The sequence below is a fragment of the Parasteatoda tepidariorum genome, chromosome 3 (assembly GCF_982258835.1).
Source record: "Parasteatoda tepidariorum strain Cologne lab strain chromosome 3, Ptep-v5.0, whole genome shotgun sequence".
In the NCBI taxonomy this organism is placed as follows: domain Eukaryota; kingdom Metazoa; phylum Arthropoda; class Arachnida; order Araneae; family Theridiidae; genus Parasteatoda; species Parasteatoda tepidariorum.
In genome coordinates, this window is record NC_141757.1 from 54,009,183 (window position 1) to 54,036,959 (window position 27,777).

The window sequence follows — 27,777 nt, forward strand, 5'->3', positions numbered from 1 at the left end:
TAAAATTAAAAAAAGAAATATTTGCAAATAATAAGGGAATTCAGTGCAAAATTTGCATGTACTACAATATATTATACTGCAAATTGGGTTTGAGTTTAGTTGAATAGTTTTCTCACTATCAGACTTCTACTTCAATAATTGGGTATAATATAAAAAAAACACAACTACTTCCACTTAGTAGGAATAACATTTACCATGACGCAATGCTAAATTCTATGCCACTATCCACATAAATGCCACTATCCATATAAATAAATTATTAATCAAAAATCGAATATCAATTACTTTTCTTTATAATGCAATAAAATCTGGCGAGCAGCTATTTAAACGATCAAACACTTCGTTTGTTTATTTGTGGCTTGAAGTTAGGCTCGCAGAAAATGCCGTTCATGGGTTAAATTTAGTAGGAATAACACAACCTGTGACGTAGGCTATAGTATACCCAATTGTCACTCTGTAGTACAGAAATAACACACCGACGCATTCCGGCATTTATTCTCAGTTCCCCCTGTACAGTCTTTGGAATATTAATTAACTTATAAGAAATTAAAACACGACTTTGTTGACTCCATTCTTACAGAAACCTGTCTCACAAACAGAGCATAAAAAAGTAAAAAGTGATTACTTTTGTGCTTTAGTTCAATTGAAATGACAATAAGGAAATAACGCCTGAAAATGGTCACGAAAGATTAATTTTAATGTCGAATGTATACATTAGTTCACTGATAGTTGAGTACATTAGATTTTATGATGCTTTATAATTTTGAATTAGATAATATTCTCTTCGTTAATATGGTCTAATGTAGATTTCTTAAAATTGAAAAAACACTCGATGGATTTTTTAAATCTTTGTTTTAAAAAATAAAATACGGCACTTATTTTTCATATTGAAATTTATGTTCTTATGAAGAAGGATCTGATTTATTTTCAAAATTGGTCATTAAAAACATTCTTTATCCAATTTGCTAAATTGTAATAAATATTTTGAAAATAAAAGTATTCTTTGGTTACAGCTTTAAAACGTAGTATTGTATTAGAACAGGTAACAATTCCTGCAATTTTAGAAAAAAGGTTTAAAGAAATCTTTTTTTGACATAAGATTTTCTTTTCAGCATGTTTTGTTTAATGCATTTTCTTGAAACGGGGGAGGAAAATAGTTATACTAGGAAAAATAGACCTATAATAGTTGTTTATTGTGATTGTGGAAAAATTTTAATTGCTAAAAATAATTAACATGGATTTGTTTTTGAGAAGTTAATAATGTATATTTGAATAATTAAAATATAGGTTAGGTCAAAAAATACTAATTATTAATGGACAATGCATTTTTCAATAAAAGATCATAAAACTTTTAATCTCTAATTATCTGCTTCCAAGTTTGCTTCTTTTATTTTGTGTATCTTAAATTTGTTTTTAACTTTCAAATTTATATATCATCAACTTTCAAATAAATTATGCAGCAACTTTCAAGATACATAGGTACAACTTAGAGATTTAAAGTTCTACACATCCAATTAAAATTTAAAAATCAATCTTCGAAAAAAAAAAAAAGTATTTTCACAAGAGCTAAAAATAAATGAAACTAAGAAATAAAACGTTTTCTTAAAATAATCTCCAAAAATGGTTTAAGTTCATCCGAATTTAAGTTTGAGTTGGGAGACTCTGAAACTGGATTAGTTTTTAAATTTTAAGTTCAGAACTTCAATGGCGGTCAAAGAATATTTTTTCTACAATTTATAAGCTATTAGGGCGAAACAGGGTAGATTAGACCTAGAGGTACGTTGTTCCATTCTTCACAAGGAATTTTTTTTTAAAGAATTACTATTTAAAAATTACCAACTGAGCATTGTGGAAAAAAACCATAAATAAGGAAAAGTAAGTGATTTGTCTCATAAAAACAAGCAAACTAAATGGTTAATCAGTAATGTAATTTCAGAAATTAATTGGAATAAAAAAAAAGAAAGTGGACCAACTAACTCCGGGTCTTCATATTATATTTCTGCTAAATTCTACTTGATATTGCTTAATCTGCGTAAAATCAATTTATCTAATTTTAAATATACTGTTAAACTTACATAGTACTACAATGTTTAAACAATTCTGCCTTTAAAGAATACATTTAATTAACGATTAAAGTCAACGATTAAAGTAAAGCCCACGCTGTTAGAAATTTCTTGGAAAAAATGGTTAAATGACAATTTATTGACGTTATACTTCTTATGCGACTTCCAACAAGGTTGCGTTAAACGTTTAACGCTACATTTTTATTGGCCGGGAAATCACGTGGTAGGATCCAGTTTTCCCTCATTCATTTCCATATTGTTTTGGTTCTCACTAGCATAAAAATAATAAAAGTCATAAAAGTATTGTTTTTCTATAAATATTTTTTTAGTTTGTTTTGATACACATATAATTTAATAGGGTAGTATTTTTTATTTTCAAATTTAGCGGATAACAATTGTAAAAAATGAGTGAAAACAATCCCACGGACAATGCGACGGATTTAAGGTTATGTCAAGGTACGTCTCTTGTGAATATCAATTGATTGTTAGGTTTTATCTTCTGAAATTACATTATGATGCATTCACATACATTATTAACATTCACATACACATACCACAAGCACTTCCACTGGTTCAAGAGGTCCACGAGGGAAAAATGCACAATATTACCGTGATTACAGAGCACGGAACCTAGCTGAGCAGGAAAAAGAGTCGTTGAATAGAACTAGTGATCCTTCTACGACTGCTGATTCTTCTACAATTAACGTTGCAGGTTGCGAAGTTTAACTTCTTCCGCGGGGAGGGACTCCACGCACTATTTTTTTTAATTGTTATTTTACCATATTTAAACAAGAAAAGTTAAATAATCATAAATAAGACATTCAAACAGTAAACTGTGAGAAAAAATGTTCATTAACTGCTTTCCCCTAATTCTGTTAAACAACCAGAATTTTATCACACCAACTAAGCCCACCTAATGAAGCCACTTAGATTCTTGCAGCTGGGTACATATTACAGCCCAGAAGACAAATCTATCAATCTCATAACTAATGGAGGGGAGTTCGAGTCCTAGCGTTGGAACCACAATATTCCTTTCAACACATGAAGAATTTCCAGCCTCCTGCATTCCCTAATTCGTGACTCTTGGCTATTAGAATACGATACTCTCAAGCACGCATGGATGGCAGCACCATAAATAGCCAAACTATCTCCAATGTCCAGTTAAATTTCTTTTTCATGGTCTTGGAACCATGCTGGTTGCAAATGCTTAAAGAATCATCAACTTAAAACTATAAAGTTTTTACTTCATGGTTTTTTAACCATACTAGTAGTAAACGGTTTCAAAACCGTAAAGATAAAAAAATGTTCTTTACTGTAAACTTTACGGTTAATTGGATGGACAGCCTTCTACTGGTTATTTTACCATAATTTTAGAATGAAAATTCTAACAGTGTAATTCTATAATTACTTTACCTCTCATTATGTATTTTATGAAATATCATTTATAATGAATAGAAGTTAGTTATAAATTAGAAAGTAATCTTTATACCAGAAAGGATTTAAATTACAATTCTAAGAATTTAAATTAGTCCAAAGAGAATAAAACATTTTATAAAATTTACTCATAAAGGTAAAAATCATAAACGGATAATACTTAGAGTCATTCCACTATGACGTCACTGCAGCGCATTTTCAAAGTTTCTTTTTGGACTTATTACAATTGAACTCCTTATAAATTTTTATTGAGTATACTTGCATCTCGAGAAGAGGAGTAATCATTATGCCTAACCATGTGATTTAAATTAGATTAAATTGGAAAACTGTAAGAGAGTATGTCGTGTCTGCTTGGCTTATGAATCAACCAATACCACCTCACTTGCAAGTATCTAATTGTAAACGCTTAGCTGACGTTGTATAGACACTAAATTATGGTGCTCCGTGGAAAACATTATAATTTAGTGTCACTGTCATAATTTTATTATTTTATTATTAATTTAAATATCTCATATAACATATGTTACATGAGTAATTCAAAGGTTCTCTTTTGCCTAGGCGATTTCAAAGGTTCTCTTTTGCCTAGGCCAGTGTTTCCCAAAGTGTGGTACGCGTACCCCAAGGGGTACGGGAATAGTTTAGCGGGGGTACGCGTTCTTATACGAAAAATCTTGCAATAAACGAAAATTTCTAAACATTTTATTTACAAACAAAGCTAGCCATCATGAAAATTTACGATTACGTATTGTTCTATCGGCTATTTTTTGCAGAGTTAACAGTTAATAATTAGTGGTGTCAACTGCCAGTTGTGATTATTAAATGTTGTGCAATTTTTAATAGTAAAAATACATTCATTTTTTTATTAGTGATACACAGTGTTACGAAAAATTTAGAAAGGGTACACCAAAGTCATAAGTTTGGGAAACACAGGAGAAACTTTTAGAAACTTTAGAGTAGTGATAACGTCAAAGTGGTTTGTTCATGCTTATTACCGTACATTTGCTCTGTATACGTTTGGGCATAAAAGTTTGCAATTTTCCCTCTCATTTGAAAAAAAAAATCAACTATTTGCTTTTTTACATGCTCTAGCTCTAGTGCGGAAAATTTATTTTTTTTCTCTCTGTCATTTAAGATTTTTTTAATGAAAAAAAAAACAGTTTCATAACTTAATATTAATTTTCTACTACCAAATGTCTTTTCAGATCAAAGAATTAAAAATAAAATAATAAACATATATAATTTTCTCCCTCAACTTAAAATATCACATAAGAATAATATATATTTTCTAATTATTTTTCAAATATACAATAGAATTTTTTTTATCACTTTAAACATTTACCGGGATGATATAAAATCTACTGATGTCTTTTTTCCCAGAGAAACAGATAAGTAAGACGAAAACGATTACATTGAATTGGCCATTTAATCTACCCTGGCACTTCTCTGGCGATTTTTAACTGTACATTTCATGACTGAATATTAAAAGTAAGAATTTAATTTATTATTTTAAAATTTATTATTTTAAATTTTAATTATTATTTTGAAATTTTTAATTCTTATTTAAGTTTTAATTTTAATTATATTTACTATGATATTTAGATCTTAAATTTGTTAAATATTAATTTATTTTAGCTTTTAAATGATCTGTTGAAATAAAGAAATTAAGTTAAAAAAAAGAAATTTAAAGTTAATTTTGTGATTTTATTAATTTCAATTCACGCTGTAAGAATTTTGGCATGTAGTTGGCACCATTTTTGGTGTTGAGAAAAACTTATAACATTTTAAAATACAGAACAGTAGCTATCATGTAAAAAATTATATAAAATAGACAAAATAACAATTGCTTCTCATAACTAATGCGAATATATTAGTGAAAATGTGCTTATTTTTTAATCGAATAATTTTTGAATCGAAATGTCTTTGAAATGAATCCATTTGTATATTATTATGCGAATGAAAGTATGTGTTTTCAGCGAACAGGAGAAATGTATGTAAAAAAAGGTAATTACATGAACTGGAGAAAAAATTAGTTTACCTTAACAGCAAACACTGTTGCAACTAAACACAAAACTTTTTCACAGTGTTCTTAAATAGTAAAAAAAAATTATATCATTCTGAATTCCATTTAATTGTAAAAAGTAAAAATTGAACTAATTTTCAATTTTATTCCAACTAAAAATTTTAAAGATTGGTTGTGCTGAAGAAAATATTAAAACAGTTTTTGATAAATAAATAATCTGGAGTGGATAACCTAATCTACTATCAAATGGAGGCAAACTAAATGCATCTAGAATTATTAAAAGAAGGATCCATTAGAAGAACTGCAAATCAAGCATGAATATATGAAATAAACAATATAAAGAAGTAATAAGGTGATTGTTGAAGACACCTCTAAAATTTCATCAGGCAATCAAACTGGTTTTCACATTTTCAGTTTCGTCTTCCTCTGAGCCGTTAAATTTCCATAACAGTTTTGTTCTAATATTTTTTTTTTTACAAAATAACTGAAAAAAAAATTCATACATCAATTTTGTTATCATAATCATTTTCTTTATTATCATGTTAAGTATTATTCATACTCTAATTTCATTAACCATTTCATGAGATAACAAATTTCTATAATTATGACAACTGATTCAGGTTTTAAGTTGTCATATTATTTTTAAAATCCATATACTTGTATAAAGAGATTAAGAGAAAGGCGGAAATAGTCAAAGGTGGAATAGTTATGCAATAGTATTAACCGAATAGTGAAACATAATAAAAAAAATATTTATCAAGGACAAACATTCAAAAAACTAGTTAGCACCTTTAATTTGTTTCCTCCTAAATTAGTAATTTAAACTTAACTCTTTAAAAACCATTGTATTCCTACATTTACTTTTTTTTCATACTGATTTCATTTTCACACTGATTTCATTCATTTTCATACTGATTCATCATAAGAAGACAGTCATGACCACCGCCATTATTCCTGTACTTGCTGCCATGTACCTGGGCACCACTTTCGATCTTGTAAGGTACCGAAAAGGAAATGCTGATATTTATGACGAAAAGACTCTAGAGGGAAATTTACAGGTAAAATACACGATAATTAATAGATTTCATAAACGATTAAAAATATAACAATTGCCCAAATTTTTTTTAAAAAAATCACTTAAAAATTTAACATATTTTTTTCATTTTCATTCATTGAAACGATAATATTTGAAATATGCTTGACCAGATTCTTATAAAATCTAAGAACTATTTATGAAAAAAAAAACTCTTATATATATATACATATGAATTTTCAGTTTCGTATTATTTTTTAGGCTTATTTTCCTATTCTCACGAAGGTCAGTTTTTAAGGGAATTTATGGATCGTAAATTAAAGATAAACAGATGTAGGTTGTTTTGTAATCGCAGCTCTTAACCCCTTCCTTCTCGCTCCCGTGAAAATGACGGGGTGAGGTTTCGCCCTCTATTTCTCGCTCCCGTGATATAGACGGGCTGGAGTGTTCTGTAGTAACGCGCCAATAAGAAGAAAACTAATTCATTTCTTTTGCCCGGAAAACATTTTATTTCTCATTTTACACACCAGATGGCAGTACCAGGATATTTTTAAGGTAATTGTAGATAGTTAGTTTATTTTAAACTAGATGTCAGCACTAATCAAATACGTAATACAAATACAAAAGTCAAAAAAATAGGCACTTTTATGGCCGTTTTTTTAAAAATTAACAGATCGTTAAGGGGTTGATAAAAAATTTTCTACTCCTTGTCAAATTCAAATTGACAAAAAAATTTACTAGTTCGGTATCATAAATCAATATTAAAGCAAGAAAAAAGAAAGAAAACGCCACCATTACTTGACAAATCACTTATGGAATATTTTTTTAAAAAAAAGTAGTTTGCTACTAGATATAATTCAGAGGTATTTTTAATAAAAAGAATTTAAATTTTTTAAATATTCGATTGGCATAAATTAAGCAATATTACGTGAAATTTACAATGTCGATACTGAACTGCACAATAATTATAGATGAATTTATTTAGGTGATTGATCGTAGTTTTACGCGGTCCCAGTACAAGTTAGTTGAAACTTCTACTCAAGCCAGAGAGTTCTTGGATGTGAGTGGTGCTCTTTCATTGCGTATAAAGAAGGGGGATATTGCTATGGATGGTACAGGGGCTTATTTGAAAGACACGGCTAACAGGCAGAAATTTGTAGAATTACTTATCAGAGTACAGCATGAAACCGTGAGTATTGTTATTTATGCTATTTTTACCTTTCATTTTGAAGGAGCAATGTTTCTTCAATCAACGTTTGCCTAAATTCTATTTGTCGAGATTTTATTGCTGTTTGGTTGTTGATATCGCACTTAAGCTGCACTAATGGTCTTTCGGCTACTACGGTGTAGGTCGAAATTAGGAAATTTTGTTATTTCCCAGTCGCCACTTTTAATAGTGGCCACTTTTAATAATATGCGACCAATATTTTAAAAAAAATTTAAAGTTTGAAACGATTTGAAAAAAAAATGTTTCATAAAGCATTTTTTTCTCAGCAATTCTCAAAATGTGGTAATCATTAGGGGTTCATTTTAAATGAAGAAAGATTTTAGGAAACATATATAAAATAAACAAATTTTCAGAATATTATAAAATTTTTGTAATTTCATATTCCAAAGAAATCGAATCCACTTTTGAGCAATGAAACTAAAATTCTCAACACGTGTAACTAAAGATGAAACCGATATAACATTTAAGTCTTTTTCACGTATTTTATTTATTGTTCTTATCAGGAATTCAGAATAGTTTCTCATAATGTTTTTCATCTTTAGCTGACAGAAACAATTCCTTCTCATTTGGAGCCAAGAAAGGAATGGATGACAATGGATCCAAATCTAGTCGGTACGCATTATGTAAGAAGTATAACTTACGGTGGTGAACTTATTGCGTCTCTGAGGCTCAAAGCCAATAACAGAGAGGAAAGAGAAATCATCAAAGCTGCTGTTAGTGCTAATCTTCAACTCACAGGCACTTTTGATCTGAATGCTAATGGTAATGTACCGACTGTTCTTGAAATACTCTCTGTTGGTGATTAGTTTTGTTGTAAACCTACATTGCGATATCCATTTATCTAACCTACATTGCGATACCAAGTTGTTTTGGAAACACCTTCGATGAGTGATTCCCACACATATATTTATGTTAATGCTAATGGTAATCTTAATGCTGATGGTAATGTACCGACTGTACTTGAAATACTTTTTGTGGGTGCTTAGTTTTGTTGTAAACCTACATTGCGATATCCATTTATCTAATTATTAAGTTGTTTTGGAAACATCGAGGATGAGTGATTCTCGCACATATATTCATGTTAATGCTAATGGTAATCTTAATGCTAATGGTAATGTACTGATTGTACTTGAAATACTTTCTGTTGGAATTTAGTCTTGTTGTAAACCTACATTGCGATATCCATTTATCTACCAGTTGTTTTGAAAACACCGACGATGAGTGATTCTCGCACATATATTTATGTTAATGCTAATGGTAATCTTAATGCTAATGGTAATGTACTGATTGTACTTGAAATACTTTCTGTTAGCATTTAGTCTTGTTGCAAACCTACATTGCGATATTCATTTATCTAACAGTTGTTTTGGAAACACCAACGATGAGTGATTCTCGCACATATATTTATGTTAATGGTAATCTTAATGCTAATGGTAATGTACTGATTGTACTTGAAATACTTTCTGTTGGTGTTTAGTCTTGTTGTAAACCTACATTGTGATATCCAGTTATCTAATTATGTGAGTTATTTTGGAATGATGAGTGATTCTCACACATATATTCATGTCATACACCGAAATGAGTGTGTAGGGTATGCGATCAGCAAAGTATAAATATAAAAAGAAAGATTTGGACTGCCATAGAATTGCCAATGTAACTGCCACAGTAATCTAATATCATCGAATAAAATAATGGTTTTTTTTACATTTAATTAATATCCTTATCTTCGGCTATTTAGAATGATTTTACACTGGTTTTGACAATTTTATTTATTTAAAAGTGTATTTCGAGTTTCAAAATTCTCTTAAAAAACGTCGTTGTTATAAGCGCAGAGTGAAAAAGTCAGGCCTAAAAGTGGAGGAACGGGCACAACATCTGAATTTTTCTTTCTCGCTTAAATATTAATACCGTAAACCGGGGCGAGTCTACCCATTTTTTTCAGTTTGTCAACTTTCAAGTGGTCAAACTTTTGTAAATATTAAAGAAAAAAGGCTTTTAATAGGTGTTTAGGAATCGCTATTTATCCCTCTTTAAAGCTGCGAAATCGATTTTAGAAAATATTAACAGTTACGCTGTTACTGTATATTTTTATAGAACTGCTGACAAATCTCTCGTATGGGGCGAGTCTACCCATTCTACTAAAATGAATGTTAACATTGTAAATAATCAAATTTTACTATTAAATTGTTATTTTAGTTACCATATGGGATATGTATGAAGTAAAATTCATAACTTTATTATATATTCCATTTTTGTATTCATAAAATAACACAAATTGAGTATTTGATCGATTATCACATTTTGATCACAGTTTTGTTTTTATAATCATTAACATTATAAAATAACATTTTTTTCTGATTATTGTTGATAAAAATAAATTAAAATTAATATAAATTTACAATTAAATAATTAATAAATAATAATAATTAAAGATTATTAACAAAATCGAAATTCAAACATTGGGAATCATGAAAAATCCTTTCCCCATTCTTTTGGGAGGTGTGATTTTTCTTACAATGTTTTCTCGTTGAAATATAATATTAAATAAAAAAAGTTAATTTTGTAATATAAAAATTGAAAAAATAGGTAAAATAAACATATTTTATATTTACATTTATATTTAACCTATAAATTTTCTTATTAATGATAAATTTATCAATGCAGAATTAAAATAATATACTCAAATTCATTTAAAATAACTTAATTTTAATATAAACAAATTTCTAAATTATATTATTATGCTTTATTAAAACTAAATACGAATGGGTAGACTCGCCCCGCGAATTCTGGCTTTTTGTTCACAACAGCAAAACTTACATTCTTTTTGTTTTTTTTCATATAAAATTAATGTAATCTTAGTCTTAGATAAGTTTATCACTTAACCAAAGTGAAAATAGTAATAATAATAATATACTTACGGAGCACCAACTAAAAGTTTGCTGATTTTCAATACAAATCTCTCAAAAGACGTTTGAACAGGTCGGTTAAAAAGACGACAAATAAATAAAAACGGATCAAACTACTACAGCTCCATCTTCCTTAGAGTCTGAACTAAGTCCTCCGTCGGTAAAAAAAAATTTATTTGCAATTTAAAATAGTGAAAATTAAATAAAACTAAAATGGGTAGACTCGCCCCTGGATGGGTAGACTCGCCCCGGTTTACAGTATGTGTTTTCTAATTTGTTTTCAGTTTTGATGAAGATTCTATATAACATTATAGAAAGGACTGTTTTTACGGAACACCCGGTATAAAGAGTGATAGATTCTTTAACCCTCTATAGGAATTTGGAGCTGAAACCGGCCATACGACCGTGAAGCGTTAAATTTCTTCTTACTGAAAGAAGTGAATTTATTTTGTAAATGATTCATGGGTTCATTTTGAAAATGATTTCAATTTCATTTCGAATATAATAAGCCGCAGAACTTTAATAATAATTTTCTCTTGCAGGTAGCTTTGATAAGTTAAGAAAGGACTTAGCTGGCATGTATAACGAAGAGATAAAAGTTATGGCCACCAAAAGCCCCACTAGTCCACCTCAAAATGTCGAAGATTTGATGAAGTTAGTGGAAGATTATCCTAAAGAAATAAGCTCAATTAATGAGGGTAAAGGAAAAGCACTTAAGGCAGAGCTATATCCTCTATCATCTCTTAAATCAGATTTTCCAAATTATTTGCCAAACAGGTAATAAGCTTTCTTTCATACAGTTATGATTCAGTGTATGTACAGTGAAAAAAGTGAACACTCTGAACAACTTTTAAATTAATGATCGGATTTCCACGCAGTAAAGGCTCATTCTTAATGATTCGAATGCATAGCCTAAAATACGTTAATTTATTAGTGCTAACGATATTTTAAGATGGAAAATCAGACACAAAAACGAACTTTCTGTGGAAAAAACCCCTTTTCTGACAGATTTGAATTTTTCACTCTTAGAATATGGAAAATATGATTTCAGTACTTTGGTCAGAAGAGCAATCGAAAGTTTGGACCCTACAATGTTAATTTTACTTTTTGCATATTTTGCCATATCTTGAAAACTGTAAAGACGATTCGAAGAATCTCTTAAAAATAATCACTCACAGTTAAAAAATTCGTTCATCCAAATATACCAAGCAAAATAAATAAATAAATAAAAAAAAAAATAATAATAATTTTATGATAATTTATTATTTTAAAAAAGTTTCTTCATTTAATAATTGCTGAAAAAAATGTCAAATAGTAAGGTATACAGATTTTTTGTCATAATTTTTAGAGTATGCGGTTTTAAATTACAAAATATGAAATTTAAACGAAATCAGTGTAATAATTTCTGAGTTATCCAATTTTAAGGAAATCTAAAAATGTACTCCTTCCTTTTCGACTGGAATAGTAGTGTTATATCGCTGGGCTTTGCTTTAAAAGCCAGACATCATAAAGTATGTGAATGTATAATCAAGTATTTTGGAAATGAAGAAAAACTATGTATTATATTAGGGTATTAAATCTCTGGAAGCAGGTTAAGGTATTATTTCAACCTGGAGCAGGTAATGTTTGTTTTCCCTAAATCCCTTTCATTAATTATTTATTCCCTGTTTTCAAGTTCTCTTTTTCCCGCTCTGACGTACGAGCGAACCACCAATAGGTAGTAGCTATAGCTGTGACGAAATAATGTCGTCATCGAACCTGTGCAGCGTGGACGGTGTGGCGCGCGATCTACGAAGGGAGAGTTTTTTTTTTTCTCTCTCTTAGTTTTCCCGAGGTGATGGTCGTGACTGGCGCCTGCAGGGTCCGAATCAAGTTAACGCGACGTGACGGACGCGTCCCTATCTCCCGATGGACATCACGATAAGTTTTCCTATTTCTTTTCATATTGCTTCGTCTAACGCTAAATTTAAATAAACTAATTTATTTTTTTTTATTTATTAAATCCGTAGGATCCTATCAAATAAGTAATTCTAATAATTAAACTTAACTTCGTGGTAGCTGTGCCACGTGCTCGCGCTAATTTAACTTAATATGAAATGAAAACTTAATATTTTTTTTTTATCTCTCCCTGCTCCAGAGAATCTTTTTTATTGTATTAAAATGATTAGTAATGATTTTCATTGTCATGTTTAAATTAGAATGTTAAACCACATGAGGAATGTTATACTTAATTGTTTTAGAATGTTAAACCACATGAGTAATGTTATACTTAATTGTTTGAGCTGATTTTCAATAAATATTGTAATTTTATATAAACTTAACTCTCATTTATTAGCAGTTATTAATTGATTCACTTTAGGCAGTTATTGTGATTTTAGTAGCTTTTAGTTATATATTTGAATATTTTCCTGACAGGCTCGAACCTGATTTTAGATTAGCTTAAATAATTTATTCGGAGGAAAATGCTTGAATTACTTTGATTGCATAAAAATAATAAAATATTAAATCAAGATAAATAATTTTATTAAGAAATCTAAGCCTAGATGCAATTAGATTTAAGTATTAGTGAAGCACGTGTCGATCCACACGTGTTGATTTAGACTTGAACTAGAATAGTAAATTGTTAATTCTAATTTTTTCTTAATTAATTTCATAATTAAATTAATGAAACGGTTCGATAGTGATGAGTAATTATCAAGGAATATTAATCATTTTTCTCCGCTAACTAGTTATTCAAATTCACAACGCAATTCAAATTAATGAGAGACACATTCTTAGGTACTGTTATATGTCTCCATAAAGCAAATATAACAAATGGTGCCGAGACACCTGTTAGGAAAAATTTTATTTCAGTAAGTAGTAATATTTAGGAAAAAAAAATCTTTTTTTTAACGTCATGTTCAGCAAATGATTTTGAATTTGATGCATATAATTTTCATTTGTGTGTTATTTTGTTATTAGTATTACTGGTATTAAGGTATATTTATGTGAATGTGTGATATATTCCCCTGATGAGATTAATATTAGTGGTTACAAAGCTAATTAGAGTAATGCTTTCGAAATAGCAATTATTTTTAGGTAAACTTTCACTAAGACAAAAATTTTAGTTTACATATTTTTTTTTTAGTGTTGGTTTTTCCGCTCTTTAACTAGACATGACCGATAACCAGTTAGAAGGTCTTTCTACAAACTCTACGGGAGTAAAAACAATAGACATTATTCCAGTAGTCAAAAGTCACACAGTTTCTGAGTTCTTACCCGTGATCCCATCGTTTGACGGAAATTCTAATTTCTCTGCTTTTATAGATAAATTTAATTCGATTGCTGACTATTGTAAATGGGATGATAATGACAAAATTTTGGCTCTTTCGTTACGCCTTATCGGCGAAGCTCAGGAATTCGTATCCACTCAGCGAGAGTTAAGGTACACTAAGGATTTTAAATTGTTAGTTAAGTCGTTAAGGGAAAGATTTGAAACTAAATCGAATATGGCTTCGTATATAACCAAATTAACACAGGCATATCAGCTGCCTTGTGAAAATGCACGCCAGTTTTTCAGCCGTTTAGAAGGGATATCATATAACTGCATTCCAAGTAATGGCGGTGAAGAGTTTGAAAGTTATAGAGAACAACTTTTGTTATCCGCTGCTAAGCAAGGTTTAAGGGTTGAATTGTTAAGAGGAATTGCATCGACCGCACTAGATAGTTATAATGAATTTAAAAAACATACTCTTACGTTTGAGGAAAATTTTAAGTTAATTGAGCCAATGCAATTAGCGGCAGCAATTCAAGCTAAATCGGAAGATAATACAGCAGCCAAAATAGATGATCTAAATACAAAAATCGAACAGCTTACACTAACAATTTCTAAAATGCAAACAAAACTCGATACCGAACAAAACAATCGGGAATATAGAGAGAAGCCGCGTCAAACACATAGTGCTAGAAATCGTTATCAGAATCAGTCTGAAAAGAAATGTTTTAACTGTAAAAAATTGGGACATTTAGCAAAGAATTGCCCAGTTCCATATTGTAATTACTGCAAACGTATAGGTCATTCAGTAGAGAATTGTTTTAAGAAAAACAAAGATTTAAACTAACTAGGGATGAGGTTTCAAACAACTTTGAGACTGCTGTAAAAGTGTTGGACTCTAAAAAAGACAACACGCATGGTTATAACTTAAGGTCAAAACAAAACAAATAAGGTAAAAAAAAAAAAAAAAAAAAAAAAAAAAAAAAAAAAAAGTAACATAAATTTTTGTACGAATGTTTTTATGTATGTGTGTTAAAAATGTTAATTTGGGTGTTTGGGTTTTTCTGAGCTTGGAATTGTATCTTTTGAGGATAAGTTCTTCCATTTTCCCCTCACCGTTCCCTTCTCAACAGAAATTCTTGAGAAATCTTGTTGAAAGCTCCAAATAGAAAGAACTCTTGATAGGACTGTCAAACATGATGAATCACCTTAAGAAATTCTTCATAACATAAACTTTACCTCAGATAATCTAGTTGACTATTTTGTGGTCCAACTGCAAAAGAAGTAAGACCAGACAGAGACCTGAAACGAAAGGAAATTCCTATCTACTGCTCTCGTAGCCTGATCAACTGTGAGGCAAAGGAGAGAATTTACCTTACAAGACAACTTCCCCTTCAGTGCTAAACGTGATGAAATGTTGAAATCCCCGGATTGGCCACTCGAGGAATAGATAATTGATTACCAAAGCAATGATGATGGAAAAAGGCTTCCATGGCGTCTGGAACCCTCAACACACACCGAACTAGTACTCAAAAACCAAAAACATGATGGAAGATTGGCAGACGTATTTGACTCTGAATCCCGGATTTTTTTTCCTTTCCTGAAAAACCATTAAATCCAGGAACCCTCAGTGAATCCTCGAAAGATGACAGATACATTCCAAGCAGGTGAAATGCTAAACAGAAGAGGATCTTTTGTGAACACTTAATAAAAAATTCATCCTCAATGACAAAGTTTCGTTAGCTAAGACAATTTCCAGAATTTGTCCTCTTGGGTGCAATTCCTCCCCTCAGATCCCCGAACTCCCCTCTCTAAGGTTATGTCATATTTACTGTATTTGTTATGATATGTTATCTATGATGTTTGGTAATAAGGCAGATTCAAATTATAATATGTGACGTCAGTCTGAAAGTTTTAAAAAAGTCTTCTTTTGCTTAAAAATATATATATGTATGTCTGTGTACATAATATATATATTTTTTCCCTTACCCGGTTGGTATGTTATATCGCTGGGCTTTGCTTTAAAAGCCAGACATCATAAAGTATGTGAATGTATAATCAAGTATTTTGGAAATGAAGAAAAACTATGTATTATATTAGGGTATTAAATCTCTGGAAGCAGGTTAAGGTATTATTTCAACCTGGAGCAGGTAATGTTTGTTTTCCCTAAATCCCTTTCATTAATTATTTATTCCCTGTTTTCAAGTTCTCTTTTTCCCGCTCTGACGTACGAGCGAACCACCAATAGGTAGTAGCTATAGCTGTGACGAAATAATGTCGTCATCGAACCTGTGCAGCGTGGACGGTGTGGCGCGCGATCTACGAAGGGAGAGTTTTTTTTTTTCTCTCTCTTAGTTTTCCCGAGGTGATGGTCGTGACTGGCGCCTGCAGGGTCCGAATCAAGTTAACGCGACGTGACGGACGCGTCCCTATCTCCCGATGGACATCACGATAAGTTTTCCTATTTCTTTTCATATTGCTTCGTCTAACGCTAAATTTAAATAAACTAATTTATTTTTTTTTATTTATTAAATCCGTAGGATCCTATCAAATAAGTAATTCTAATAATTAAACTTAACTTCGTGGTAGCTGTGCCACGTGCTCGCGCTAATTTAACTTAATATGAAATGAAAACTTAATATTTTTTTTTTATCTCTCCCTGCTCCAGAGAATCTTTTTTATTGTATTAAAATGATTAGTAATGATTTTCATTGTCATGTTTAAATTAGAATGTTAAACCACATGAGGAATGTTATACTTAATTGTTTTAGAATGTTAAACCACATGAGTAATGTTATACTTAATTGTTTGAGCTGAACATGATTAATATGATTTTCAATAAATATTGTAATTTTATATAAACTTAACTCTCATTTATTAGCAGTTATTAATTGATTCACTTTAGGCAGTTATTGTGATTTTAGTAGCTTTTAGTTATATATTTGAATATTTTCCTGACAGGCTCGAACCTGATTTTAGATTAGCTTAAATAATTTATTCGGAGGAAAATGCTTGAATTACTTTGATTGCATAAAAATAATAAAATATTAAATCAAGATAAATAATTTTATTAAGAAATCTAAGCCTAGATGCAATTAGATTTAAGTATTAGTGAAGCACGTGTCGATCCACACGTGTTGATTTAGACTTGAACTAGAATAGTAAATTGTTAATTCTAATTTTTTCTTAATTAATTTCATAATTAAATTAATGAAACGGTTCGATAGTGATGAGTAATTATCAAGGAATATTAATCATTTTTCTCCGCTAACTAGTTATTCAAATTCACAACGCAATTCAAATTAATGAGAGACACATTCTTAGGTACTGTTATATGTCTCCATAAAGCAAATATAACAGTAGTCATATAAAGGAAATATGATTTGGATTTGTTTCAAGACTCTGATAGTGTCCTTGTATAACCTTGATTAACGGAGATACTAATATCATGCAAGAGTTATGTGCTGATAACAGCTCCCAGCATAGCCGATCTTCACTGTGTAATAACTCACTGGGAGAGCCGATTTTCCAGGTCATTGATTTGTCAAAACTTAGCAAATCTTAGCAAAACTTTACAAATCTCCAAATGCAACAGATGGTGATGCGATCATCATCTTTGTGAAAAATGAATGTAAAACATTATTTCTCCTGTTATTTGTGAATTTCATATCATTATTGTTGTTTTAAATTTCAGGGCTTTAAACTCACTTTTGAATGATGTCGAAACGAAGTATGATGATATAAGAACTGTTATGCATGACATTTATGCATGGGATAAAAAGAGATTAGACTCTACTGAGGAAGAAGATGATTTGGTAATGTAGTCTTTTACTTTTGTTGGAAATTTAAAATTTACCGAAAAATTTTCCAAACTTTTAAATTATGATTTTGAGACTTGAAGGCTGTCCATCTTCCTTATATTCATTTTAATAATTATTTCAACTCTAAGTATAAAAGAGTTTCATTTCCGCTATAAGGTTATCATTTTCAAATCAAAAAGCATGGGAATTTGTGAGAGTTATGCTTTTGCCCAATAGAAGGGAATGGGGATCTATTTATTTTCATTTATGGTCCTCAGTTTACCCTATAGATATCAAATCAACATGAATATATAGATGACCAAAAAACTCCACATTAATTTCGAACAATTTATGAAATGCAGATGAGTTTTCATGCAATCAAGATATTCATCTAGACCAGCAACCAGAAAGGCGTTTTGCGGAATTCTAGAGTTCCGTGCTAGAGTTACCGGGGTCTTGACTCTTAAGATTTATTGATTTGAAATCGCTAACGTTCACGATTACACAATTACCTTAAATATTTGCGATCGCAACGAACTATAGGGGGCGTTGTTGTATGAGACGAATTCGTGCGATTTCCATATGAACAATCATTCAGTTGCTCTCGAGACGTCTTTAATGTAGCGTGTAGCATTGTAACGTTTCTTCTTTATTGTGGCTTATTAAATTTAAAAAAGAAAAATGTTTGATATTCTTTCTTATGCAAGCGAAAACAAAATGGTATCTCTTCTTTTCAGAGATGGAGCATCTAAAAAATATTAATAATATCCGAAAAAATATATAAAAATATCCGAAAAATATTAGTAAATCAACAGGAAAAAAATACGTATCTTCTTATTAGAGTTAAAAATCGTTTTACTAAATTAATTGATGTAACATGAAAGGCCTATTTAAACTTTACATTCCGTAGTTTTAAGAATCATATTACTTCAAACATTAAAGTAGGCAAAAAGTATACATAAGCTCAGAATTTTATGTAATTTAATTTTGCAAAAAGAGTTTTTTAACAACAATTTTTATCAAAAAATTTTAAGTTTCAATAAAAATTATTATTTGGATACTAAAATACATAAAATATAGAATGCTTGCGAAAAAAAAACCGATTCTAAAAATTCTTCAAATTAAAATAAAAAACTTTCATGCTTTTTTTTATTTATAATCGGACGTAGAAAACCATTCGATAGAAAATTATGATCAAATGAGAAAAAAAAAATATTTACAAGTAAAATTTTTCATTATAAAAATCATAACACTTACCTGATTTATATATCCGGAGAATTCTAAAATGATATGTTCTTTGTTTGAAAACTTTATTTTCAAATAATATATACATAAATTGTCACTTCATTACTTTAAGATGACAAACTACACAATAAAATTGTATAATTGCAAGATCTCGATATGAATTTCAATATGTAACTTAAAAACAGAATACCTGAATTCTAGTTGAAATTTATCATTCAAAATTAAAAGATACTTACCAAGAAAACGATATAAATTTATTAATAATCAACATAAATGATATTATTTCAAGTAATTCGGATAATTCTTTACTGTTGTTTTCCGAATTATAAAGATTCAGAAATATATACTATTTTATAACTATTACAGTTCTGCACATTTATTCACTGGAATAAATTAAGCGATGTTGACTTCACTTTAATTTGTAATGGATTGAAGACAAAAAAAAAAAATTATTTTACCGTAATACACACATCTGTAACAGTAGGCAATCACGAAATCGGATGTTATCGGTTGCAAGCTTGTTAATAATAGAAAGGTAAAAATTATTGAGAAATTGTTTTTCAAATGTTTGGCGTGTTCTGCTTCAAAAAGATTTACCAATGTTCCGGTTATTTTGTCAAGCTCTTCTGCCTTTTCCTTAGGGAAATTTTGCGTCTTATTTGCTACTAAGAAAATGGTGTCAGACTCTGCCAATAATTATGATAGAACAACTTAATAAATAAATGCCTGATATTTTCAGGCTCCACTAGAGGGCGTACTCAAGCGTAAGAGCTGGGAAAAACTGATCCAAATTACTAATGGCTCTATTATCAAGAAGAATTACACCTAAAACAACGAGTCAAAACTCAAAACTTCGTTTGTCATATGGATTTTGGACTAATAAAAAGACCACCTGATCAGTTAAAAAAGTCAAAAGAATAAAATGACACTTCCCGTTTTAAATGTCTATCTCTTTTCCTGAGAACAATAAACAATGAAAATAGCTTTGGTATGCATTCTATGTTTTTTTTAATACAAACTGGTATTTGTGCCAGTTGTAACATATAACTTCGAAATAAATGTATGATAAATCTGATACAATCATAGATATGGTATACAAGTATCATTTTAAATAAAATAACATTTGAAATCTATGTTTTAGATATTTCCACTTCGTGTTTCTTTAAAATAATAAAATACACGACGATGAAGTAAACCAAGTGTAGTGAAGGAAAATAAAATTAATTTTATTATAATTTTTTTTTCTATAATTTTTAATTAACCAAAAAGTTTGTAGAGGATAAAAATGACTTTTTGCACATTCTTGGGGGATAATAAATATCTTATTCGCGATCGCAACGAACTATAGGGGGCGTTGTTATATGAGAAGCATACCTGCGATTTTTATATGAACCGTCATTCAGTTACTCTGGAGACGTCTTTAATGTAGCGTGTAGCATTGTAACGTTCCTTCTTTAATGTGGCTTATTAAATTTAAATAAGAAAAATGTTTTATATCCTTTCTTATACAATCGAAAACAAGATGGTATCTCTTTTTTTTTTAAAGAAGGAACATCCAAAACACATCTGAAAAATATTTGTAAATAAACAGAAAAAAATATGTATGTTCTTATTAGAGTTAAAACCTAATGCCTGAGAACTAGTTTTACTAAATTTAATGATATAACCTGAAAGGCCTATTTAAACTTGATCATCTAATGACCAAGGTTGGAATTCGCTCCCAACTTCCATTTTCGTTCATTTTGAGATTTGATTGGCAACAAGTGCAAACCAGATGCACTCAGATGAAGAATCAGTAGCCTGAAAATCACTCTAACATCACATTGAGCCGCTACAATATGCGACGCAATCGACGCACACCTACCTGAAAGACTTTGACAAAATCAGTACAAGATCCTTTAATGTTTACCGTTCAATGTAAATATCTAGATTTAGCATTTGAACGGGACTGAATATAAAGTTCGCATAAGTTTAATTTTATCACAGTGCAGAAAAGTGTAACATTCATATAAAAAAGGAGGCAACAGATTATATATAAAAAATTAAATGCTTCGCTTTAAAATATTTGTCGTTGTTTAGTAAAATGTTCTTTAAAATATCTTCTTGCTTCTTAACTTCCTTTCATTTAAAATAAATTTCTTGTCCTTATCAAGTTTAAAAGTTTGCATAACGTAAGTGCATATATTTTTAACTATTAGGATATTTTATTGTATTTGATTTAAATGTTCTCCTAAGCATATATTTAACTATGCAATTAAAAACCGTTTTCTAAGAGGCTTGACTTCAAATATGTAGTTTTTCTTTGATAGACGACAGTTCTTAAATTTTGTAGGATCCAACAATGCTTCTTTCATTTAATTCAAAAAATAGAAGAATAATCTTTTAATATTTGTTCCTTTTATCTAGGTTTCAAAACTCATTTTTAATCGTTTTTTTTTTTATTTTAACTTTATATTGTTGTAGTGCCCGGTGTCCTTACGGCCTACGACCAAATAAAAACCAATTTGCTGTTCTTCCAAATTTTGCTGTAAAATATTCTGAAGTTTTAAAGGATTAAATGATGCATACTAATGTTTACTATTAAGAACTTATGAATATGCAATTGAAACTAAAGCTAAGCTACTAAATTAACAAAAACAACAGTTGTTGCAATTAGTAAGTTTAAATATTTAAAAAAAATTTAGCATTTAACTTGAATGGATTTTTGCGGCTCTAGAACAAAATATGGCCCTACCTTTTATGGTGAAGATTTTGGGGATTATCATCGGATTCTAAACATAGAATTCCAATTGGATTCCGAATATAGGATTTGAAATTAGCTGTAAAATTTTCGATGACATTTGAAATAACCTATTTCGGACTTTCTTTGTCACTCATGTATATTAGAGATCTTAAATGATACAAGATGGATTACTAATTTATACTTTATTTTCGACGAAATTGTGTTTTGAGTCAAATAGTACAAAGTCTTGTAGTTGCACTAGTTTGAACTTTACAAAGAGTGTAAGAGGAATTGTATATCAAAATACTTACAATAAGTAGGGTCAATATATTTTTGTAAAAGATGTACTTACTGTTATAAAAATGGCTGCAAATTAAATATAATATATATGAAAATCTTGTACATACTACATTCAAAACATTTTCTAAGCTTTTTAAATTTTTTTTCAATGAAATATTAATGACAAAAAACTTATGTTTACTATTTATTTAGAAAATTTGTATTTATGAAATATTTTTTGCCAGTATTTTTTGCAATCTTATGCATTGTTACTCATGTTTTTAGTTTTTACTTGTATATTCAGGTGAATGAATTATATGGTAGTCTGAGAGCGGCACAAACAGCATTTCATACAGCTATCAGTGATCTCGATGTGTCATTAAATGGTAAAGTTGATCAGTTCAAGGAAGCTTTTAAGGCTTATGGTACTGGAAAAGACAATAGTCCCAACAGGTTTCAAAGATGGTTTTGGAAGCTTCGTCATGAGATTGTAAGTTTCAGGCAATTTTTTTTCGCATTTTAAAGCTTTTTTTTAACACTATTATAAAAAATGGAAATCCGATTTTTAGAAGATATTTAATACTAAACTTAAACTTGAAAAATATTTCATAAAATGATTGTTTCTTAAAAAATAAAAAACTTTCGTAATAAACTTCCATTTTCAATCCTTGTTTCTCATAAATCTTTTTCACCTCCGCATCTAATCAAGATTCCTTTCATTGCTAAGATATGGAATAAAAAGAAATAGTATGATCAAGAAAATAAAGGTAATAAGGAAAAGTTCTAAAATCTTATTTGACCTATAATTTTTGACCCATAGTGCAGTAGGGACTGTTGTGTTCCTCTTGATAAAAACAATACATTCATTTATCTTTTATTCATGTTGTCACTCACGGCATATTCATATTCATATTCTATTTTGAAATATTTTGTCTTCTGAGTTCGGGTGAAAATTATAATGTCAGGGATAAAATGAATTATTCAAATAACTGATGATGGATTACAGTCATATTATCAACATGAGGAATTTCGGAATTTTCTTCTCTGTGCAACGCACATACTAGTAAATTGTTATTCAAAAAGTCTTTCAAAATAGTGAGATTGCTTTTATTTTTTATTGGAGTTTCTATACTGTAGCATACCGTAACGAGTGGTTTGTCCTTTTTTACCGAATAAAACATAACAACTGAATAATCATCTAAACATCAGATAAAATCAACAACGGACAAATAAAATTTTATTTGACATTTAACAATTACACATTTTGGAGTAACAAACACATTCACCGTCTTAAATCCATAGATCACTACTAGACTCATTTTACCAAAAATTTAATATTATTCAATTTAGGTTTCATTTCTCTGACGCTCTGTAATTTAGCTGTGATTTCATTTCTCTGGCAACCTAGTGCTAATGGAAGTTTCATTCATCCCAAGGTCATCAGAACACCTCTTAGGTTGATTAAAAGGGTGCAGAGTGAAATATGCGCACTTCTGCAGTGTGAATCGGCTGTTCATTGCAGGCAATAAAATGAAACAAATTCAAATTACTTAAGGATGGGATATAATTCTGCGATGGGATGGAGATTTCGGTTCTGATGCATGTGACCCAGGTTTAAATTCTGGAAATACCGTCCCATTGTCAGCATGCCACTATTGCATGCCTATAAAGCAAATATGATGAAAGAATAATTTTAAAACGACGGAGATTCTCAAAATTATCGGGAAGAAATGGGAGAAACTCTTGCCAGAAAAGTTGATGGTAAAGACAAATATCATGATACAAAATGAGATCTAGATTGAACAATAATATGAGATCTTGAATAAGGAAAATCAAAATGTGGTAAAAATTTATTTACCAAATTGTTCCACTTTTAAGTTCCTTTAAAGCAATTACAAATCCACTACTAAATTTTCTTAAAATCAGTTCTTAGGAATTTTATCAAAGAAAAATATATCTTTGACCTCCATTTTTTTTTGAATAAGTAAAAATAAATCTACAATTTCGTTTTTGTAATTCTACTACTTATTACAAAATTGTCTTCGCTATTGTTTTGAAATGAATCGGAAAAGTTGGTTTTCACTGGGTACATAATTTTTTCATGCAATGTACATTGAAGAGCCATTACATTATGACCACCCTGCTAATAACATGTAGGACAACCTTTAGCCCTCAAAACAGCTAGCACCCGCCGTGGCATTGATTACACAAGGTGCTGATAGGTAGTCTGAGGTATCTGGTACCAAGCGCTAACCAACTGGTCCTGCAATTCCCTCACATTGCGAGGAGGTAGCGTGGCAGCACGAATTTGATTTTCCAAGTAGGACCACAAATGCTGTATTGGATTAAGGTCAGGTGAATTTGGGGGCCAAGACATGGCTTGAAAATCACTGGAATGTTCCTAGACGATTCGACCCTTATGACATGGTGCATTATCCTGTGGGTAAACACCACCCCCCGCAGGAAAAACTGCTGCCATGAATGGGCGAACCTGGTCTGCAACTATGTTCAAGTAGCTTACAGACGTCAGGGATTGTTCTATGAGGATCATGGGTCCTAATGTGTACCATGAAAACATTGTTCCTGGGCGAGAAACCATGAAAACCTGGGCGAGCCCATTGTTATTGATGGAAGGTGGTCATAATGTAATGGCTCTTCGGTGTATAACTTTCTTTAGTAAGTTAACAGTATGTTCAAATGTATATCTTAACCTATCCCTCAATTTCTGTTAAATGTATATCCCTTTCCTTTTCAATATTTTTTATTGTTTTGTATGTTTCAGACTCATGAGCCAATTGGTAAGTAAAATTTTCCTTCCAATTTATGGCGATTGTTTGTTAACGTATGTAAGATATAATTATAATTCCAGTTTTTTTCAATCCTTTTCACCTTTTGAAAAATAACGTGTATAAAATAATAACTTCATGAAAAGTTACTTTCATCTTTTTGCTAAGCCACATTTGTTATCCTATCAGATCATTTATCGATTTAAAAGGGAAAAAAAAAACAAGAACATTGTTTTTAAATGATTAAATGAAACTCTCACATAAATGAATTCTTAGGTGCCTTAGTTTTAATAAGAGTTTCAGACACATTATTTCAGAATAATCTGGTAGAAATTGTAATCGCTTTACAGTTCTTTTATTAAAATTAAATTGATATAATCAAGTAGCTTATGTATCAATTTAACTTATAATTAAACTTATTATAATTACTTAACTTATAATTTAACTTATAATCAAACTTATGTATTTTTAATGGAACTTACATGACTCCTACTGTTATTAATAATTTTTTTTATATTTGGAAACATGTAGCAAAATTTTTTAACATCTCAGAAAAATAAATCTGTTACTTAATGTAAAAGACAATATAGTCAATTATACAAAAGCACGTTTAAATTATACCTTAACTTTTTAATTTTCCTACCTTTAAACACAAAATATAACTTGAAATTTGTACAAAAAAGGACTTATTTAAAACATAAACTAAAGAAGACGGGCAAATGTAAAAATGGACAGTTTGCTGCGTAATGCTTTGGAAACAAATTGTTATTTATTCTCACCAAGTTTTAAAATTAATCCATCCAGTATTTGATTGAAGGGCATAAGTTATCCTTATAGGTTTTTTTTATTTATTATTTTTTTTTATCGTGCCCATGGACAATCAAATGGCCTCGTGTGCCTTCAAAACTGCATCCGCAAGCTCCAATGCATCATTACTGTAGAGGATCTCACGAAGTTCTGAAGTCAGTGGCACCATACCCAGTTGTAAAACATATGGGGTAAGGGCTGGGCACTCGAGAATGTGATCCGGGGTAAGTTGGATATGGGTGCAGTTCTTGCAGGGAATATAAGTTCTTATTTTGTCGGGAAGAATTTTCATCCCCTTAAAGTGGTTTGTTCTTAATCTTGTAATTGTTGATGTTAAGATTCTGGAACAATCAAAGTCAGTAATGAGGGCTTTCCTGAAGGAATGGGGCAGAAGTCTGTGTCATCCTTATAAGTAAAAGCCGACAATGTGCAATCTTATAACATTGACACCATCTTGTCATTGGTCTAGAAATTGTGGAGCCTTATTCTCCATAGTTGCAAAGTTTTTCAAAGTTTGGTGAAGCGTTGCTAACTGAGAAATTTTTCTTCAAAATAATTACCAAATGCAGAAAAGACGTATGATAATAAAACAGACTCCTGTGAAAATATTTTAGCTGAAATAATTTCAGAAATATTGCAGAAAATACGCGGTTTAATATTTCTTTCCAGTTACCAACACCATTTGTTGACGAACATTATAACTAATTTCAAACCTTGGCAAGAATATAATTTCTGCTGTTCAAAATGTGCGCCGAAAATAGTACGTTGCTGTTTGCTTCTGCTTTTCTATTACTGATTTTTAATTTGTTTTTTTTCATTTTTAGCACACTTGTTAACTAATCAGTTACTGAATCAACAATGAAGGAAGAAACTAGCCATATAAACTTCGTGATATAATTCCTTAATTCCTTTAATAACTTCAGAAAGATTTTTTTTTTTTGCAGAATTAATATTTTGTCATTTTTGTTGTTGTTGTTAACACCAATATTGTTTACATTTCAATTTATTTAGGTGTGCGTCTCTTTTTCATGCTATTTTTTTTTACATTACAGTTTGGGAGAAACCAGACGGAAGTGGATCTATTTATATAAATTGGGGACAAAAAACTTGCGATTCATCGAATGGGCAGAAAGTAGAAGTTTTGTACTCAGGCCAAGCTTCCGGTCCTCTCACTAAAGCTTGGGCTGGAGGCAGAGATTACAAGTGTTTACCACAATCTACACCTGCTTTATCCAATCCTCTAGCCATGCAGCCCAAACCTGCTTTAATCGACTCTGTAGAGTACCGTACTCTCATAGAGCCTGATAAATCTGGACCTATTCCATGCGCAGCTTGCTTGCTTACTGAGATCATCGGGATTAAAACATTCTATGCTCAAACATCTTGCCCTAAGAATTGGAGGAAAGAGTATGCTGGTTTGACAATGGCTGATAGTGGATCCAATGTTGATGCTGATTTTATATGCCTGAATAAAGAAATTTACTCTACCTCTGCAGTGAATGAAGGAGGAAATTCAGTTGCTAAGTTAAATCCCGTTTGGATGAATTGCGAGAATTGCGATGGTGACAAAGTTGTTCCTTGCGTTGTCTGCAGTTATCTTAACAAGGTTGAAGTCTAAATCTCTAAGTGATTAAAATTTTAGAATAAAAAAAAGTTGTATTTCTGTCAATAAAGCAATTTCTAGACACATGCAGTGGCAACAAATACTTCATCACATTAAACTTATTTTTGAATGAGTAGTTAACTGGTCTGATGTTAGTAAAACTTTTGAATTTCGCATTCTAAATTGTGGTGCTGTTTAAGGGATAGAAGGTAGGGGGTGAAGGCAAAGAAAACTTCTTTTTTTCCTATAGTAGTCTGAAAAATTTTAAATGGCAGTATTTTTTTTGTAATATTATTTTCCATACAAAGTCTTTGCCAATATTGAACGTCACCAAAACTAGTAATGACAGTTTTAAACTACAGTCGCTGGCTAAATTATTAGACGCACTGTAGTTTTTTAATAATTATATGTTTTGCACGAGTTTATGTACAATACTTTCATCTTTAAACATACGCGTAATGGGTTTTTATATATTTCCTATTTGTATTGGTTTTTAACGCATTGCGTTAAATTGTTAACCAATTGATACACGAACGTAAAGAAGTGCAAACAGGCTTTACTTGTGGACGTGTTTCTGTGGCTTCATGCGCTGTGTTTA

General features: G+C 30.3%; 1 protein-coding gene across 2 annotated transcripts; it reads left to right on the top strand.

Annotated features, from left to right (window-relative positions):
- Positions 1–4,455: 4,455 nt before the first annotated feature.
- On the top strand, positions 4,456–27,265 carry LOC107436748 (uncharacterized). Of its 2 annotated transcripts, none has more exons than XM_071179731.2 (9): positions 4,456–4,982; positions 6,444–6,575; positions 7,536–7,739; positions 8,321–8,540; positions 11,227–11,461; positions 17,632–17,752; positions 22,288–22,473; positions 24,766–24,781; positions 26,629–27,265. In XM_071179731.2, the coding sequence occupies exons 2-9, from the start codon at positions 6,453–6,455 to the stop codon at positions 27,192–27,194; spliced, it is 1,671 nt and encodes a 556-aa protein (XP_071035832.2). In that variant the 5' UTR covers positions 4,456–4,982; positions 6,444–6,452; the 3' UTR covers positions 27,195–27,265. The 2 variants fall into 2 exon arrangements, with proteins under 2 accessions (XP_071035832.2, XP_071035841.2); XM_071179740.2 differs by having other exon boundaries at positions 4,870–4,982; positions 6,447–6,575.
- Positions 27,266–27,777: the final 512 nt, after the last annotated feature.